We start from the raw sequence: 17292 nt of genomic DNA, 5'->3' as shown, positions 1-17292 counted from the left end.
AGCAGTAGGTTCTAGCATTGTCACCACAAGTGGAGAATTTTAGAAAGGTAAAACTGCAGTAAATTCTAACACTAATCAGATCAGAAAATAGCACAGATTGTCATCACTTAGAGGAATGTGACGTGGTGCAGCATGTTGGCCAACTTTGGAGGGAAGAGGAGTCAGTACAATTGTACAATGCTCAGCATCCTGAAGGTAATGAGAAAAGAGGGTATATTTATAAACAATCAGTTATTTATTGGCATTTTATATCTTACATCTTGATCAAGCTTTTCTTGGCTTCTTACCAATCTGCATCTTCCAAAACTATAGTAATGTAACTACTGACAGTCCATGCTATTTTGTGGAAAGTGGGTCTTCACCTCAAGGTGGTTTTGATGTTGCTTAATGATATGTCAGAGCTTGATGCCTAAAGGCAGCAGTGTGACTGTGTAACAGATAGGTTGCTCCAAGCTATTTGATTTAATGAAAATTAACTCTATCAAAGCTGAAACCAGGACAGTATCACACAGTGATTTTGCAGATGTTGCAGAGATTTGGAGACTGGTTAAAAATACAAGACATTTGCTCTAAGAGTGTCCTGGATTCTGAGATAAGCTCTCTGCAGGCAAATAATATATGCTTTCATGTAACCAAATCTTGAGCTAACTGCCTAAGGAATTCCTGAGGAATAAAGGCAAGCCATGTTTACAGTAGGAGTAATTCAGCCCTGACAGTGACTGAGACAGACATTGGGCTGCAGGAGAAATGGCAGGGAACTGTGGGATCAGACATGCCTGAGTATCAATGCAACATCATAACCAAGAAGGCTAATGTAACTATTGAGCACAGAGGCTGGCAGGTCATCAGGGCTAGACACTAATCTTAAAGGTAAGACTGGAAGATGTTCAACTGCTGAGGTCAGTGGTAATTCCCAGAGACCAGGAGAAGGTGATGGGGAAAAACAGAAGACTCAAGGAGGAGCCTTGAAAACAGTAAAAGGATCTGAAAGCTTATGACAATAGCAGACTTAGCCTGATCCGTGGATGAAGTCTATTTCAGGAACAAGAAGCTGAAAATCAAGGGAGTCCTTTGGTTTAGCAGAGAAAGGTCACAACCAGCAGCCAGAAATTCTTTGTCCAACAAATGCAGACTCCAAGTCAGCCACAGAATTGTGGTGTGCATCACCAGTAGTTGTTGGTGTGTATTATGTGGGGTGCTGTTGGATTTGTCTGTTTAGTTTCAGCCATCGTAGTGAGTTGTCAGAACGGTCCCATGCCTCTCCTTTCACTAGAAAAGCATCTATCCTGGATTCCAAGTAATATATTCAAGATAGTTTTCCTAGAAAGCCTACAGAGGGGATGGGACTCCACTGCTCATTTACAGCTTATTTGCTATGGCACAGGCTTCAGCACTTCTGTAAAGACTCCATAGCACAACACCTGTGAGATAAAAAAGAGGAGGGAGGAGTCATCCATTATGGAAGTTTTATGATTACGAATTCCTCAGTGGTAACATCTGTTGCTTTGCTTATTGTGGTGGGATTTTTAAATTTTAGTCTTTGATTTCTTTTATTTTCTTTTATATTTTAGAATAGTCCTTATCAGCAGCAGAAGATCCTTCTGTAGCATATTTTCAGTGCTGCCATATCGAGACTGTACCCAAGTCGGGTATGTATATTTATACGTGTACTGCATAGTCTTTCTGGGCCTGCATGTGGACCTGATAACAGACAACAGCATGATGGAGGATAATGCTTTTACATATCTGCTCTGAGAAGAGATAAATGCACTTAGGTGTGTTTGCCTTCTGGAACATGACCAGGTTAAAACTACTGCTTTCAGTCCCCAGTTTATTTATATGTGTTGTGGTATCTGTGATTATTAAGCTGGAGAAAACTACCCTTCTGAAATCGATGTTCTTGAAAAATGCACTGTTTTTATTGTTTCTTCTGACTTCACTCATCCTGGACAAAACAAATACTCTAGACAGCATAACTTCAATTTTATAAGTCATCTTAGCTTTCTCATTCTCCCATGCAAACATGGTGCTACAGTATCCATATTTCCAGAACTATAAAGAAACATTTGGATTTAAACAGAATACCTTTTTATTGTACTTTTAGCCATTGGTCAGATCATTCAGTCAGTGAAAACAGATTATCTTGGTCATAATACTGTACAGGTTCATAGCTGGTACAATGTCCATCCAGCTGCCTTGCATCCCTTGACATGCTGAGACACTATACCTCTGATAGAAAAGTTTCTTCAGAATGAAGTAGTTCTCCAAAGACTGAGGAAGCTTTTCAGTCTTCCACTGAAACTATAGAAGTGGAAGAAACTGGATTTGGCTGGAGGATGTTGCCTGACAACCAGCTGGATGCCTTCAGAGGTGCAGCACAAGGCTGGGAAAAGGCAGTGCTGGTGGGCAGCAGCTCAGGGCCCCTGGGGCAGGGCAGTGAAGTGTGTCTACCATGGCCACATGCCAGAGAGCTGAGAAAGTCCATGTAGCTGGGGTTGACTCAGTGATTGCAAGGCACAAAATTTGTGGAAAATAATCAGGTGATACGCTGAGGTGGGTTTGAAAGACCCAAAAACCATCTAGAGTCAAATTTATCCAATGTATAAAAAGTGAATTTGGCTCATACTTTTCAGCCATCTATTTAGTTCTGGAGAAAGATTTATCACAAGCTGCTTGTGCATCAGTAATTCAAATCAAAGGGAGATAACTTTTAATGCACAAAGGAAGGAAGTACCTTTTTAGAGGGTTGACTTGGTCTGCTGTCTCTTGCAGTAATTTTTTCCCTTAATTAAATTGTGATGACACATCAGGCAAATTCTTGACAGACTGACAGATTTGCTCATTGCTCTTGAGTATACTGTCATTCATTTATGGTCATTGCCTTGTGGAAATTTCCTCTTTATTGAAAATTGAATATATTTTGAAATGCTGATGACTGCTTATACCTTCTAAATTATATCCGTAATGAGGCCAGCTGCAAAACTAAATATTATTCCAGCACATCATGTCTTACACAGCAAGAAGGGCATGGGATGAGAAGGTAGCAAGTGCCAGTACACAACAATCCAGCCCTGTTTCCTTTGCTAAAAAGCCAAGATTTAAAAAAAAAAAATGCCCTCTGTCTTTCTCCCAGAGCATCAGAGGAAGAGAGAAACAATTCAGTGGCACCTCCTTCCAGGAACAGCTGGAGCAAAGAACAGATGAGGCAGTATAGCATAAACTGTAGCCACTCTGTTCAGGCTGCACAGTGCTTGCTTACTTCATTGCACGTTTTGGATGTGGAGGAGGAGGAGGGAGAGACACCGGATGCTCTTTTGAAGTACTGTAGTGACAGCATCCTTTAGCTTTGCTTTCTCTAAATCTCTGGATTGCTGATGTCTGTCCCCAGGCAAGATATCCCAACTGGTTTATATTCTGCAAACATTACTCAGTAGTTAGCAAAAAGAAACAGATCATCACAGAGAACCATGGGCACATCTGAAATTTGACTGGAGAAACCATGGCAGGAGTGGGAGAGTAGGATGGATGAGCAGGCAAGAAGGACTGTTCCATATGAGAGGAGCACGCAGTGGAGCTGCTGCTGCTTCTCCACCTCTGCTCTGACTCACGGGCACTAAGGCCAGTGAGGAGATCAGCAGGCACAGCTGTGTTTTGTGGAGGCTGCCAGCCCCTGTTGCACTGTATTCAGTTCAGAAGAGCTGTACTCTATCAATGCTGGCAGATAACTGCAGGAGCAGATCCATTGTAAAAAACAATTCCTGAAGTCACAGCTAAACTCTGTGTACTTGCCCAGGGTGGATGGGGCAGCATCACCCCTCACCAATGAGGTGCAAGCAGTGTACTCTAGACTATGTCCCTCACTTGCCCATCCTCCATGCAGAGGTCAAACTACAACAGCCAGAACCCTCCCAAAATCTCCAAACCATGTTTTTAAAGTGGCTGTACTAATACAAATGGAGGTCTGGGGATTGCAGGGAGGACAGTCATAGAAGTATACACGAGAGGATAAAGTTTGAGGTGTCCCCTGGAATACATTTCCCAAATCCCCCTCCCCAGCAGCTGGGCAGCTGCCAGCTCACTGAAGTGAAGCTGGCAGGAGGCTTTTGAAGGGAGGCACACTCAGAGCAGCACAGAGGCTGCTGCTGCTGAATGACAGGTTTTTCTCCTTGAAGTTTCAGAAGGCCAATCTGATGGTACTTGCTGAGGCTGAGAAGGAAGGACACCATGTACTGGGAGAATTACTTTCTCTACTCTTCTCTGTTACAGTGAGGAGAAGTGAAATGTATAAAGCAGAGACTGATGTGGGAAGAAAAAGAAATCATGTACAGATCTAATAACTAGAATTTTCTGTCCTCAGAATTTTGTCCCTGTCTTGAGCCTGATGGAAACCTTATGTTTTAGCTTCAAGTGCTTTTATGTGAGGGAAAGGGAGAGAAGTAAAACTAAATTGAGAAAGGTTTTGAGATGGATTATCTCCTGCTGGAGTCACTGAGAAGCAAGTACTTTTGTGGATCTGGGACATAAAGTCTCTCCAGATCTGATGACACTAAGATGGTCAGCATCTTTGCTAGTGACATGAATACAGGCACAACTTTACCTGTTTCCATGGCCAAGAGTAGGGTAATGGACTGGACCAGAGCTTGCTTTTCTAGACCAGCTGGTTTGTGCTGTTGCTACTCCTTTTTTCAATGTATTGGAAACCTTTAAGGATAAAGGGTATTCAAAATATGAATTTTTATGCTGAACAAAAATCTTGGTAACCTGTGCAACACACATGCTGTTACCACACAAATATTTTTGCAGTAATGTTTACAAACAAAACACATTCATGAGGAAATGTAGCAGTGACTACTGAACCTTTTTTTACCATTGTGGAGAGATACCTGTGCTTTAGAAAAATTGTTTCTCTGCTTTTGCACCGTTCACTGATGTTATACCATGGGTCATGTTGACACTCCAATATTCTTTAGTAATACTTGCAAATTTGAAGGATCATATGTAATGTTACGCTAATACTGTTCTTCAAGTTCCTCTTTCTTCTTTAAATATAATATTCCAGAAGATGAAAGAGCTACTTTGTGAAGGGTATTGAGACTGGATTTCTGGCTCAACGTCCTCTTCATATCTTCCTTGCTGCAGATGAGAATTAACCCCCATCTAGTTCTGCAGATGGGCAGAAAATTGGAGGCAGTGACCTCCCATTTTTATCAGAGGTGCACCTTGTGCATCCCCTGAACTGCTGTGGCACACACCTCCTTTGTCAGAGGTTGGTTGTCATAGTGGCAGCTCACAGCAAGTGTAGTTGAGCCTTGATACTATTCCTCTTCCAAGACAGGGGAAGATGCCTCAGGTCAACAGCAAGCAGCTGCCCCATCACACACACACTCAGCACAGGCATGTACACCCACATGCTGACCTGCTCGGGGCCCTCAGAGGGGATTTGTGTCATGGCAAACCAAAGAGTGAAGCTGTTTGCCGATGGATTAAATGAGACTTGAAGGAATTATTCATTTGGAAATGGGCTCCAGATGGTTGGAGGTGAATTGGATTTCAGCCCTTTGAGACAGGAGCTGGGGATCAGACACAGCAGATATTAGCTTTTTAGCCATTAGGCAGGTCATGCTCCGGGCATTCAAGTCCCTAAAGAGTAACTGCTATGGCCAGACTCTCCAGGAAGGTTTCTGCCCACTCCACTCCCCAGCATGGTCTGTGCAAGGGCACTCACACAAGGACACTCACATGAATGACCCACTGTGTGACCCGAGCCAGGATGGAGAAGGACCAGGTTCAGCTTTGCCTCCAGGCAACTACTCTGGAAAAGGCATATATCCTGGGCAGGGAAGAGGGGAACCCATTCTCCATTACTTGCCAAAGCTTCTCTATGTGCCACTTCTCTATCAGCTTCAAGGAGATGGTACAACTCTGGCAATTCTCACAGATGTTGTCAGAATTGCACCTTGTGGCCTGCAGGACATGGTGGCCTGCAAAAATGCTTTGCATATGCTTGCAGCCAAATGAGAAGTCCAATTCTCATTAGTATTTTAAGGTGCCTAAGCAATTCCAAAAAAAAAAAGGTGACAGCAATGTCACTGTCAGAGATGTTTTGTCAAGGAGGAAGAAGGTACCGGGTTGTCTTTCTCCCCCAAGAATAAGAAGTAGTGTAGTTAGTTTGGTTTATAATTCTGTTGGGTTTTTTCCTTTGGCACACAGCATTATGGTTCATAATTTAAAAATGTTTTTGAGAAGGGACTTTTTAGGCTTGTTTATATCAATGGCAAAAGCATTCATGGATTGAAATCATACCTATTCTGGTGATATTTTTTGTGATGTAAGAACCTTTCAAGAGCTTCCAAGTTCCTGTGAAGTCCTGTCCAGAAGACAAATCTGGAGGACCTGGAGGGGAGGAGGAGAGCTGGTGGTCACCCAAATGCTGCACTGCAGCATGGTTAGTCTTACATTGAACTCTCAGCCACAGGGCTGACAGTGACTGACTGATGGCAGGGCTGGAGCTACAGGACAGAAAACAGAGCATCAGACCATGCACATCCTTATAAAAATGACCAATTCACCTCATCTTTTATTCTTCGTGGCATTGAATTTATTAAGGAGTTAGAAATGTATCTGCAGCAGGCATAGCTGCTGCATATTGCTGCCTTGACAAAAATATAGGTATTCATCTGACAAAACTTGCCTCCGGCTATGGGAAATAATGCAGTATGAGTAATCAAATGGATTGAAGCCCAGGAAGCGGACCATTCTTCTGAAGTAAAGCAGCAAGTTGTTAGATAAAAAGAATTTGTGTCCTTCTCAGAAATGCTACTAACCAGCTTCATCCAGTTTCTAAATATAAGTCACTGCTGAATTTAACTTTGAATTTAACTAACTGCTGGCCAGAACATTAATGAATTCAATGATGCCAGGATCAAGAGGTTTTCAATACTATCACTCCAGATAACATCTAACCACAATGATCAATTAGTTCATAGACCTGGTATTCCCAACAGCCTTTTTGACCTAAACCATGCAACCTTTGTTCATCTTTAGTGTTTAAGCTGGGTAAGAAAGTCATATGCAAAATGAGGCAAAAAACCAGAAGCATTTAGGTGAGGTTGCCTTGCACCCTGACACATCCCTGCCATCAGTTGTTTGGCTGGTCAGGGAGTGTGGAAAACATTCCAAAGGCAATATTACAGGACAAATGAGAGCATCTAAATTGCCATATGGATAGTAGCAATAAGCAGACAGCAAAGCAGGATACTCTGTTATGTCCTCCAGATTTGTTACCGAGTTCCTTTCTGTTCTTCCCCAGCAGATTTTGTATGCGAGGCAGTTTTGATTGAGTCATCAATCTTGACTTCTTTTCCTGAGCATTTATCGTTCTGTAGGCCTATCATTCTTTTAGCCTTCTCACAAATTGAACAAAAAAAAGAAAACCAAGCATGTATTAGCTTTACAGAAAGACACAGAAATCTGAGGGCTTTTTTTCCCTCAGTGGGACATTTCAAAACTAATCGTCTCATGTATGAATTTTATAGAGCCACCATTGCTCATTCTTTTGAGTTGCCCTGTTCCCTTTAATTGAAGTTAATCAATGAATCTTCCTAATACTTTTACTCTGTGTTGGGCAAAACATCAGGAAAAGAGGTGTGCTGACACCTAAATATCTTTGGAGAGAGGAAAGGGAAACTGGCCCATTTGGGCCATCTTTCCAGGAGTTTTTCTGCCTCCTCTCCCTCTAAATTGCAGCTGGAGTTGTTCTGGCAACACTAATGGAATTAGGCTCTGGAAGCTCTTGATCAGTTATAGCAGGCAGTTTCAGGCAGTGGGAAATCTGCTGCTGTATTGGCTGGCAGTGCATGTTCTCCAGAGCTGTCATTTCCCTTGTCCCTGTAAATAGAGATGATAAGTAGAAATTATTTACAGTGACAGATGAGAATGGCATCTTTTCTTGGTGTCTCCTGAACTGCTTTTGCTTTTAGAAATAAATATTAAGAGTCAGGAATCACTAAACATAAAATATAGTTACAGAAGGCTGACATATCTAAATAACAATTATCAGATTCCTTTTTTTCAGTAAGCAGAAGGCTTTTTCATGTACCTAGAAATCTGTTTAATATTTCATGGACTTTTAAATTATTCATGGGTTAGAGTGCTCAACTGTTACTGTCATTTAAAGAGCAAGTGCCCAGCAGGAGTCTTGCATGGGACTTTGTAGATCACGTCAAAGCATAACATTTGGTTCATTAAAGAAATGTAATACTTCCAAAGGTAACAGCATCCAATTTATATTCTGTTAATCCTGGCCTGGCTAATAAAAAACGTGATGAGATTTCTTGTTTTGTTCCTTATCTATCTGCTCAGTAAAACTTTTCACCATCCAACAGCAAATCTGGGATCCCAAGTCACCTGGTGTTCTTCCAAGAAAATCTGTGAACACTGTTAGAGTGAGAAACTTTAAATTTTTTTCCTTTTTAAGGAAAGTACCCAGTCTGACCACTTAAGAGACTCTCCATCATGCTACCAAGTCCAGAGACTTTAATTGCTGAGACTGAAGCCCCTTCCCAAAGGGCAGCTCCAGTGAGCCGACAGGTGTCCTGCTTCACTCCCTAAACTCAGCACATGCACACTCAGTCAGACCACAATTCCTTACCAGTTCAACCCCAGGTTTCCCTTAGCAGAGTCTGAGATATCTCATTCCATAAATCCATTTACTCACGGCTCAGTAGCTCAGTAACACAGAAACAGCTCGAGCTGGTGCCTCTGAAGAGCACCCCCAACAAAGGGACCTCAGAGGCTCCCAGAGCAAAGGTCTCACTCCACCTCTTATTTGCTCCTTGCCCCTTCTCTCTGTCCATCCACCTTGTTGGCTCACTGGTCTTCATCTCCTTTGTTATCTAAAAGGTTGGCAATTCCTGGCTCCTGCTGCGTCTCCCATTGTCCATTCACTTGGCTGGCATTACCCATCTTCCTGCCCTTTGTTATCCCAAAGGTTGGCTGTTCACAGCCCCTTGTCTCAGGCTCCCACTCGGAGTCAGTCTGCATTTCAGTCTGCATCTCAGTCTCAGCTACCTGAGATTCCTTCAGATGTATTCCTCAACATTCTGTAGTCCTGAATAACTAAAATAATATGCTTACTTTCGAGTGTAATTTATAACACTGCTCAGCTTTCTGGAAATGGTATGCATGAATAGAATACCTAGAGCTTGATATTGATGTAAATCAGAGTAACTCCCTAAACTTTGACAGCAACTGGGATCTAGTTTTTTGCCTCCTAAAGGAATGTTATCCCTTATCTTCTCGTTTCCTCTAGTCTTCCCTGCTCAAATAAAGTGACGGTAGTAAAAGTTCCCATGATTTATTTTTGCTTTTCTGTGTCTGCTCTAATCCCTTGAAAAGTTTGTTAAAAAGTACTTTTGGAAATAAAACAGGAGCGGAGAAAGGAAGTTTCCTTCCCTTTAAAACCTCTTTGGCAAGGACCATCTTTCCTACTCTGCATTTTTTAAGCACCTTATACTGATATATATGTGTAAGTGCTGTATGTTGGTTTGTGCAATTCCTCAGTCCCATTAGTAACCTAAATAACTTAAACACAGTGAAAGCTTGGCTGGTTTTTATACGAAGTGCCTATCTTCCCTATGCTCCTCCCTTTCGGGGCCCCTCGGCTGTGGTGCCACACGAGTGCACGTGTCCTGAAGAACTTGGTGGTGGTGTTTGGCCACACTGGTGTGGTGGATGTACCCAAACAACCATCCCAACTCATCTCTAGGCATGACTTGCCATCTGGAGAGAGCTAGGCGAAGGCATCCCCCGGGTCTTTCCTCGCTGTTGCTCTTGGGATTTTGGGGATGTGGGGAGGAAGCAGTTGTGCTGGAGCTCTACCCAACAGCAGGGTGGCAACTCTTGGGCTTGCTCTCCCAGGAAGAGCTTTGTTGAGGCATCCATGAACTCCTTTGTCTTTAATAGGAGGGAGGGAAAAAATCAAGGCCTGTCCTGCAAAAACTTGGCTAACTTGCTGTTGGTCACATGATAGGGAACTCAAAAAGGATACAGTAAAATAGCATAGGAATTCCATATTAGGTGTTCACCGAGGTCTTTTATGAGTGAGAGGAGGATGTGTAGAAGCCAAGATGAGCCTTTCCATTTACGTGCTCCTAAGAAACTGCACATTGTTTGGTGCTGATTTTCCTCAAGAGAGGAAGTTTAGTTCTCTGTTTTATGGACACATTTCTCTCCAAAGAGTAATATTTTATTACTCCATTTTACAACACAAGCAATCATATACCACCTAGAAATATAGAGAATATGTGGAGGAGGGGAAGACCCCAAGTAGCCTTTGCAAAACACCTGAGATGAGGGAGAATGACTGCAATGTTGTTCAGAGGGTCCTGAAAGGAGAGTCTTCTTTAGAAACATCAGAAATATACAGAAATGGAGGCATTAGTGTCCATTGATCTTCAGCTGATGTCAAGGAATGATCCCTGTATATGCTCATACATGCCAGCTGACCCTGCTCCTTGCTTCCAGAGCTACTGATTTCTTTTCAGTCCCCAGAGCTGCTCTTTAATTTTGAAAGCTGTTGTGCTGACTCTTCAAAGGGTGATGGATTTCCATTTGATGAATTACAGAATTATCTATAGTTGCGTGGAAAAATTTCTCTGTGACTTGTTTTCAAAGTTGTAACAGCATTATTTCTTGCTCTGTGTCTGTAAGGTCTTGAATGGAAGGAAACGGAACTGTTCTGATTTCAAGTTATTCAGATAGTTGTTTTCATTTTTGGGTTCAAGGGCTGATTCAGGTTGTGCATTGGTTTCATAGGTAAGACCTGCTGAAATGGTTACTATTTGGCATTTATCTTTATGAGAATTATTTCTCTTAAACACTTTCTGCGCAAGAATGGAGAGGCTAATACCATGGCTCTCACAGAGGGTTATTTTTACATAATTATTTGTCCAACCCCTCAGTAACATGATACCAGGAAACAAGAATGATAATATGACACTGTGCTAAGTGAACTCTAATGAAGAAACTAAGAGGACTGTGTTGGGATTAGAAACTTGATACAGTCTTTTCCTTTGTCCCTGAAGCATGTTTTCCAGAAGATAGACGTGTTGGATTTTTCCAGCAGTAAGGTACATGATTTACTGGGGACTCAGGATTGCCATGTTTCAGAGAAATAAAATGTGTGATAAGTTGGAAAAGAAAGACAAGGAATGAGGGTGCACAGAGACACAGCAGGAGATAGCCCAGCCCTGCAACTGGATGAAGAGCCTACAGGCCTTCTCCCTGCCTCAGTGTTAGCATCTCTCCTGCACAGACTTTTAGGCACATACTTGGACCTCAGCGGAAATCAGCCAGGAAAATATTGCGAGATAAATAGTCTGGAGTTATGTGCAGCTGTCATTTGTGGAGCACAAATTTGCTCAGTCTTTTCTGCCTTAGCTCACATTTTAATCATGAGGCTAAAGCATGGGCTACAGCCTGCTTGTCTCAGGCATCTCATTTATGTCCAAGTGTAAGATGCCAGGTGGGTTAATCCTTTTAAAGTAGATCCCCAAGTTTCCATCCCAGGGGGATGGAAAAGTGAGTTTCTCCTGGCAGCCTCCACCAGGAGGGCTTTGAATTTTTGTATCTCACTTGAAGTGTTTATGACTTCCAGTTCCTTCCCAGTGACAGGTTCTGTCAGGGGTGCCTAATGATGGGGAACCTTGCTTTGCACCATAAGTGGGGTATGAGCTGCAACCTGGAACAAAGTGAGGGTTTTCTCTTATAATGTGTTTTAGACAACACAAGTATTTTCCATAGGAAATGTTGTCTGGTCTGTGCTTTGCTTTGGCATGTTTGGATTAATGCTGCACCTTATTTCAGCACTGGGTGGTGGAAGGTGAACAAGGTGTGTGTATTAAGAGGTATTTCTGCTCTTGTTTCTGTCTCCCAGGGATATGAAGCTGGATGGTGGACGCCAGTGTCATTCTACTGGAGTGTGTCTGAAAGAGATAATTGGTCTTGAAGGTGTGGAGCTTGGAGCAGATGGGAAGGTGGGGATGCTTCAGTTCCTACTCGCTTTAATTTTATGTTATAAGGCCAAAAATGACTTAACTAATAATGAGCAGAAATATAAATTATAACTAGCAGTGTAACACAGTAGTTAAAGCACAGTATGTGCAACTGTAAATAAGCTCAGCAAAAATTCATGAGGACTGCCCAAGCTGTCAATGCAAACAACTCTGTATCCTTGAAGAAATTTGCCTCTGGCAATATCTAAATCTCCAAAGCCTTACTGAATTACACAGCCCTCCCCTGGCTCTAGCAGGAGCTATCACTGCAAAGTATATTGTAAGGAGTTTGAAAATAATTTCTGGTAAGAGTTGTAAGCTGTAATTCTGTTTGCTTTCAATTGTATTTAATAAAATTTTGCTTAACAATATGTTTTTCCAAAGAGCAGGAAAGTAGTAGCATGAATCTGATGAGTCTTTCAAAATCCAAGAGTTCATTCACTTGAATAGAATAAGTAATTATGAATCTTTAGGGAAGTGATCCATTTTAAAGAAATATGTAGTGGAGAGACAGTTTTAGTCATAAAAGAAAACATTTCTTCCTGAAAGCATGATTTACTTTCTACAGTTCAGTTTACCCAGTCTGCTGTCATATATGCATTTAAAGGCCCTAGGTCAATGCTGCTACACATGGTGTGCTCACCTAACCAGGTGTCAGGCCAGACCACAGGCTGTAAATTCCTGAGGACAATCTGTCTGCTTTTAAATAAATGAAAGCTCACATATTTTATTTGATACCTGTTCTGACCTCCTCATAAACCAGTCTAGAATCTGAGACTAATTTTTTTTCTTCAATACAATGTTATTTTTGGAAAATAAGCGGACGAGAAGCAAGGCATAGCCTATTCCTGGCCAAGAGTACAAGCAGAGAATCAGTGCACTCTAAAAATAATTTTGTCACAAGTTACTCATTCACACTTACTCCATGTTTGGAGGTAGTAAATGATCTCCTACAATCATTGCTGTGAACTGGAGCTCACTTGTTACACTGATAAGACTCTACCAGATGAAGTCCTAAAGAAGAAAAATAGAAGAGAAAGTGCTTCAGTTTAGCAACTTTTCGGTGATCTGCCTCTGGCAGCTGTGTGCTGAGGAACCTGTATAGATGATGCTAGTTCAGTAAAGACACTGCTGAAATCTGCTACAGGGAAGGCCCACTGAAAAAAACATGACCAAACTGACATATTTTTAAATCTGACCCTTGAGTAGGATTTTGTAAATCCAGTGTATTAGAGCTTGTGTGTGTGTGTGTTTGTTTTGCTGAAGAATTAATGCCTTTGCAAAAGCATTTTTTGCATGGATAAACTGACTGCACTGAAGCAAATGTAGGTGACTGGTGTTTATTCATCTGTGCCTAACTACTAAATCCAGAAAATCCTCCATTAATTTGGCTTCTCCTGCTTCAAATTGGAGTGCACCGAAGGCATCCCACTGCGGTCGAGCTGGGCTGAAAGTAACTGTCCGTCCATTCTGACTCTTTTTTAGACGGTTTCTTATACGCAGTTCCTATTTCCCACCAATGCTCTGGCAACACGGAGAAACACGATAGATTCCACCTCATCTTTCTCCCAGTTTCGCAATGCAAGCCATCGTAGCCTTTCTTTAGGAAGAGCTAACAGCACCCAGGGGAGCATTGACGCAGGTAACTTCTCAAGAAGCTTGTTTCAATATCCATGGGCACAATGATGATAGGCAGTTATTGTGAAGGATGGGCACGTGTCTCAGTACCCCTTTTAGCTTTAATTAAGCAAAATACAGTCTCATGTGGTGTGTGGAACACAGTTCATCCCGCATTTGTTTAGCAAAGCTTGCTTATGGGCGATGGAAAGTAAACAAGCACGTTGGTCATATTGACAGCCCCTGATGGCACTCAGTGTGCCTCCTCCTGTCATCGCTGTCGTTTGTTCCTCCTGCATCAGTCTTATCATTACCCTCCTTCGCTATGGAAAATTTACAGTGGCAACACAGTAGTCATAAGCTGAAGGTGTAAATTCCACTTGTGACCTTTATTAGGCTGGAATGGGCTGTGTTTACAAAGCTGGACACAAAGCATAAGCCAAAGCACTATATGCTTAAGATATTTTGGCATGATAAATGAAACAAATCCAAACATTTGCATAAACAGATGAAAACTTGTTGCCAGGAATAAAAGTCATTGTGGAGCTTCATATAATTTTGCTGTTCTCTAAGCCCTGGGTTCACATTTACTAGGTAATTCAAAAGCTGTATGCCCTCTATATCTTTTCAAATCACATTAGTATAGAAATATACAGAGTTTTCAGTATTTAGAGCGATTTTTCATCTCTGTCAAAAATCTTGAACAAAGACAGCATTGTGCAATATCTGTGAACTCGTTTACCACTTCTGTTAAGTCTAGAGATTTCTTGAGGTAATGAATTCATTTCTTATGTTTACTGTTGTTTTATAGGTAGCGACCTGGGAGACTTTGTTGAATATGACCCAAATCTTTTAGATGATCCCCAATGGCCATGTGGCAAACATAAGCGGGTTTTAATATTTCCTTCATATATGGTAAGTGATTTAGTGTAGCACAAACAAATTTTGGTAACAAAACTTTGAAGGTTGAGGTTGCATTTGGCTGTATTTTAAGAAGATTATTATTATTATTATTATTATTATTTTTAATCTAGTAATAACAGCTGTTTGGAATGCTTTGTTCTAAATGACAGTTACCAGGACATGTTAAAACAAACTTGTGGAGGTATTACAAAAGTAAACGCTTTTATTACCACTGTATTTCATAAACGCTTTAGATGAAAGGCTTGTTCAAACAATGCGTTCATTCTCTCGCATTCAGAGGAACATTTATACTTCCTCGAATTGGCTTCTATTACAAAATAGGAGGATGCCCATTGGGGTTTCTCTGAAGTCATGAAGCTGCGCTGTGTTTTGATGCTTATCATTCACTCCTCCGAACAGCTTTTTTTCCCAGGTATTAATTTCACCATGGGATAGTCCTTCCTTTAAATTGCAGCAATTATGAGTAGAGCCTGTATATTTCTCACTATATTCAAACCCTTAACAAAACAGACATGTAACTGTTCCTTGCTCTCTGCTCTAACTCAGTGTTTTCTCTGGTGAGAGACTTCTGTAGCCTTTTCTTGGTTGCAGCACATTTGTAGGCTTCGGTGTGCTATTTTGGCAGGACTGCTGCAAGGTGCAGTGCAGTCATACACATGTGAGCATGTATCTGTCTGGATTATCCAGAGTAGTAGTAGGAGTAGAGAAAAGATTCTTTTTTTTTTTAATTTTGGTATGATAAATGAAACAAATCCAAACATTTGCATAAACAGATGAAAACTTGTTGCCAGGAATAAAAGTCATTGTGGAGCTTCATATAATTTTGCTGTTCTCTAAGCCCTGAGTTCACATTTACCAGGTAATTCAAAAACTGTATGCCCTCTATATCTTTTCAAATCACATTAGTATAGAAATATTCAGAGTTTTCAGTATTTAGAGTGATTTTTCATCTCTGTCAAAAATCTTGAACAAAGACAGCATTGTGCAATATCTGTGAACTCTTCTGAACTTAACTTCTGTTAAGTCTAGAGATTTCAAATTTGATTTGAAACACCGATGTCTAAAGCATTGTCCGTGTTCTTGCTTAACTTGGAGCAGAAGATATAAGTTAAGAAATTGCAAATGTATGTAAAGATACAGTCTTTGTATGTTCTCATCTGCCCTCCACCATGGGGGTAATTTTGCTCTTGGGTGCTCTTTCTTCAAAATGAATTTTAAGTGTTTCATGTAGATTGAAGATTATCTTTGCTAGCAGGAGCGTTCTGCCTGCTGTACACAGAGGCTTAATTGAGCTCTAAGGCTGTGTTTATCCTAGGTTTCCAAATGGGAAGTCCAGAATGTCCTCTGCTTACTTTCAGCCAGTTTTCCTTTACGAGTTGACAAGTTATTTTTTGCCTGGCAACCCACTAAGTGACAACCTTTTATGGCAGCTACATCTGTGTGGGGAAATATTTGTCAGGTTTTGATGTGGCTACTGTCATAGACAGGGAACTGTCTTCCATCAAAGAGAAAGACATTGTTAGCCAACATCCAAAATGAACATAGCTCTAGCAGTCATGGTTCTGTTTCTGACCTTCCTCAAGCTGCTAATGTGCACCAGGCAGCATGAGTCTTGTAGGATCACCTGGGGTCTTTGATCCCTTTTCAGTTTGGTGTTGTGATGGACATGGTTGGGTGAGTCAAAATAGGGCAGCCATGATAACATACTACAGGGGAGGTTTCCACCCAGGAGTGGCTGTTCAATACTCTTCTTCTCCATTTACTGGTTGACTATAGCATTTTGAGGTCTGTATTTGCACTTTTATTGCAAAATGGAGCTGACAGGGAATTTTCATTGTGACAGAGGTATGGTTAAATACTTTAAAGGTGAAAAATGGACTTCAAGGGCAATTGTTTGTCTAGAATATATCTGCATTGACAGAGAACTCCCTGCTTTTTCTTTTTCTCTAGGTGTTAATTACTGCTGTTCCAAAAACCTGTCTTATTTGACATTCTGGGGAGGGGGGTTGCCCAAATTTGCCTTCCAGACATCACTTCTTCAGCACTACCTGAGGGTCTGTGCACTCCCATCTCCCTCTCTGAAGGCTGGCACTAATCTAAAAAGGGGCTGAAAGGCATTAAGTGCTATGTTCCTTTTGTTAGTGGGAATCACAGGAATGTGCCAAGAGCTCTCTTGTTCTAGGATATCGCCTGCCTGCCTGTTGTTAAAGCAGCAAAGCTGTGATGCCACACAGGAACTTCACAGCTTTGCAAGAAGCTAAAAAGTGGGTGGTTGTTCTTCAGTGTTCAGTTGAAAGATTTCACGAGCAGCTGGTGCTTCCTTCAGCCAAGAAAAGGGAGAAAAGGTGTGTCCTGGGAGCTTGCAGGTTAAATAGGATTTTTCAACTCAGGCAAGGAGGACTTGTGCGTAAAGCTGGTGAATATAAGGCCATATTGGCTACATAGGAGACTTTACTCACATCCATTTTAGACTTTCCTGACTCAGCTGGCATTCCCTCCCCCTGCAGTTCACATCAGTGTTCACAGCAATTTCAAGTAATTTTCTTCCCCAAATATAAAAATCTGCGTATGCTGCAATTAAAGCAAATTGCAGTCTGGGGCCACCGAGAAACTCGTGTTTTTTTCCTGACCATGTGCAGCCACTGTGGTAGTGACAGACCTCAGCCAAATGACCGCAGAGCTGTAGAGCTGCTGAACA

General features: G+C 41.5%; 1 protein-coding gene across 2 annotated transcripts in view; it reads left to right on the top strand.

Moving 5' to 3' along the window:
• The window catches only part of CABLES1 (Cdk5 and Abl enzyme substrate 1), a 72018-nt gene that overhangs the window by 43083 nt on the left and 11643 nt on the right, over positions 1–17292 (top strand). Inside the window, exons 4-7 of one of the 2 annotated variants that reach the window (XM_050330867.1) lie at positions 1572–1649; positions 11936–12035; positions 13539–13695; positions 14482–14585. In XM_050330867.1, coding sequence (XP_050186824.1) covers positions 1572–1649; positions 11936–12035; positions 13539–13695; positions 14482–14585 — 439 coding nt within the window. The remainder of the gene's footprint in view (positions 1–1571; positions 1650–11935; positions 12036–13538; positions 13696–14481; positions 14586–17292) is intronic. The other variant, XM_050330875.1, reaches the window with a different exon arrangement.

This window comes from Myiozetetes cayanensis, unplaced genomic scaffold (genome assembly GCF_022539395.1).
Source record: "Myiozetetes cayanensis isolate MyiCay16 unplaced genomic scaffold, myiCay2020 scf1, whole genome shotgun sequence".
Taxonomy (NCBI): Eukaryota; Metazoa; Chordata; class Aves; order Passeriformes; family Tyrannidae; genus Myiozetetes; species Myiozetetes cayanensis.
The sequence above is the reverse complement of the archived record's forward strand: the minus strand, read 5'-3'. Positions and strand labels throughout refer to the sequence as shown.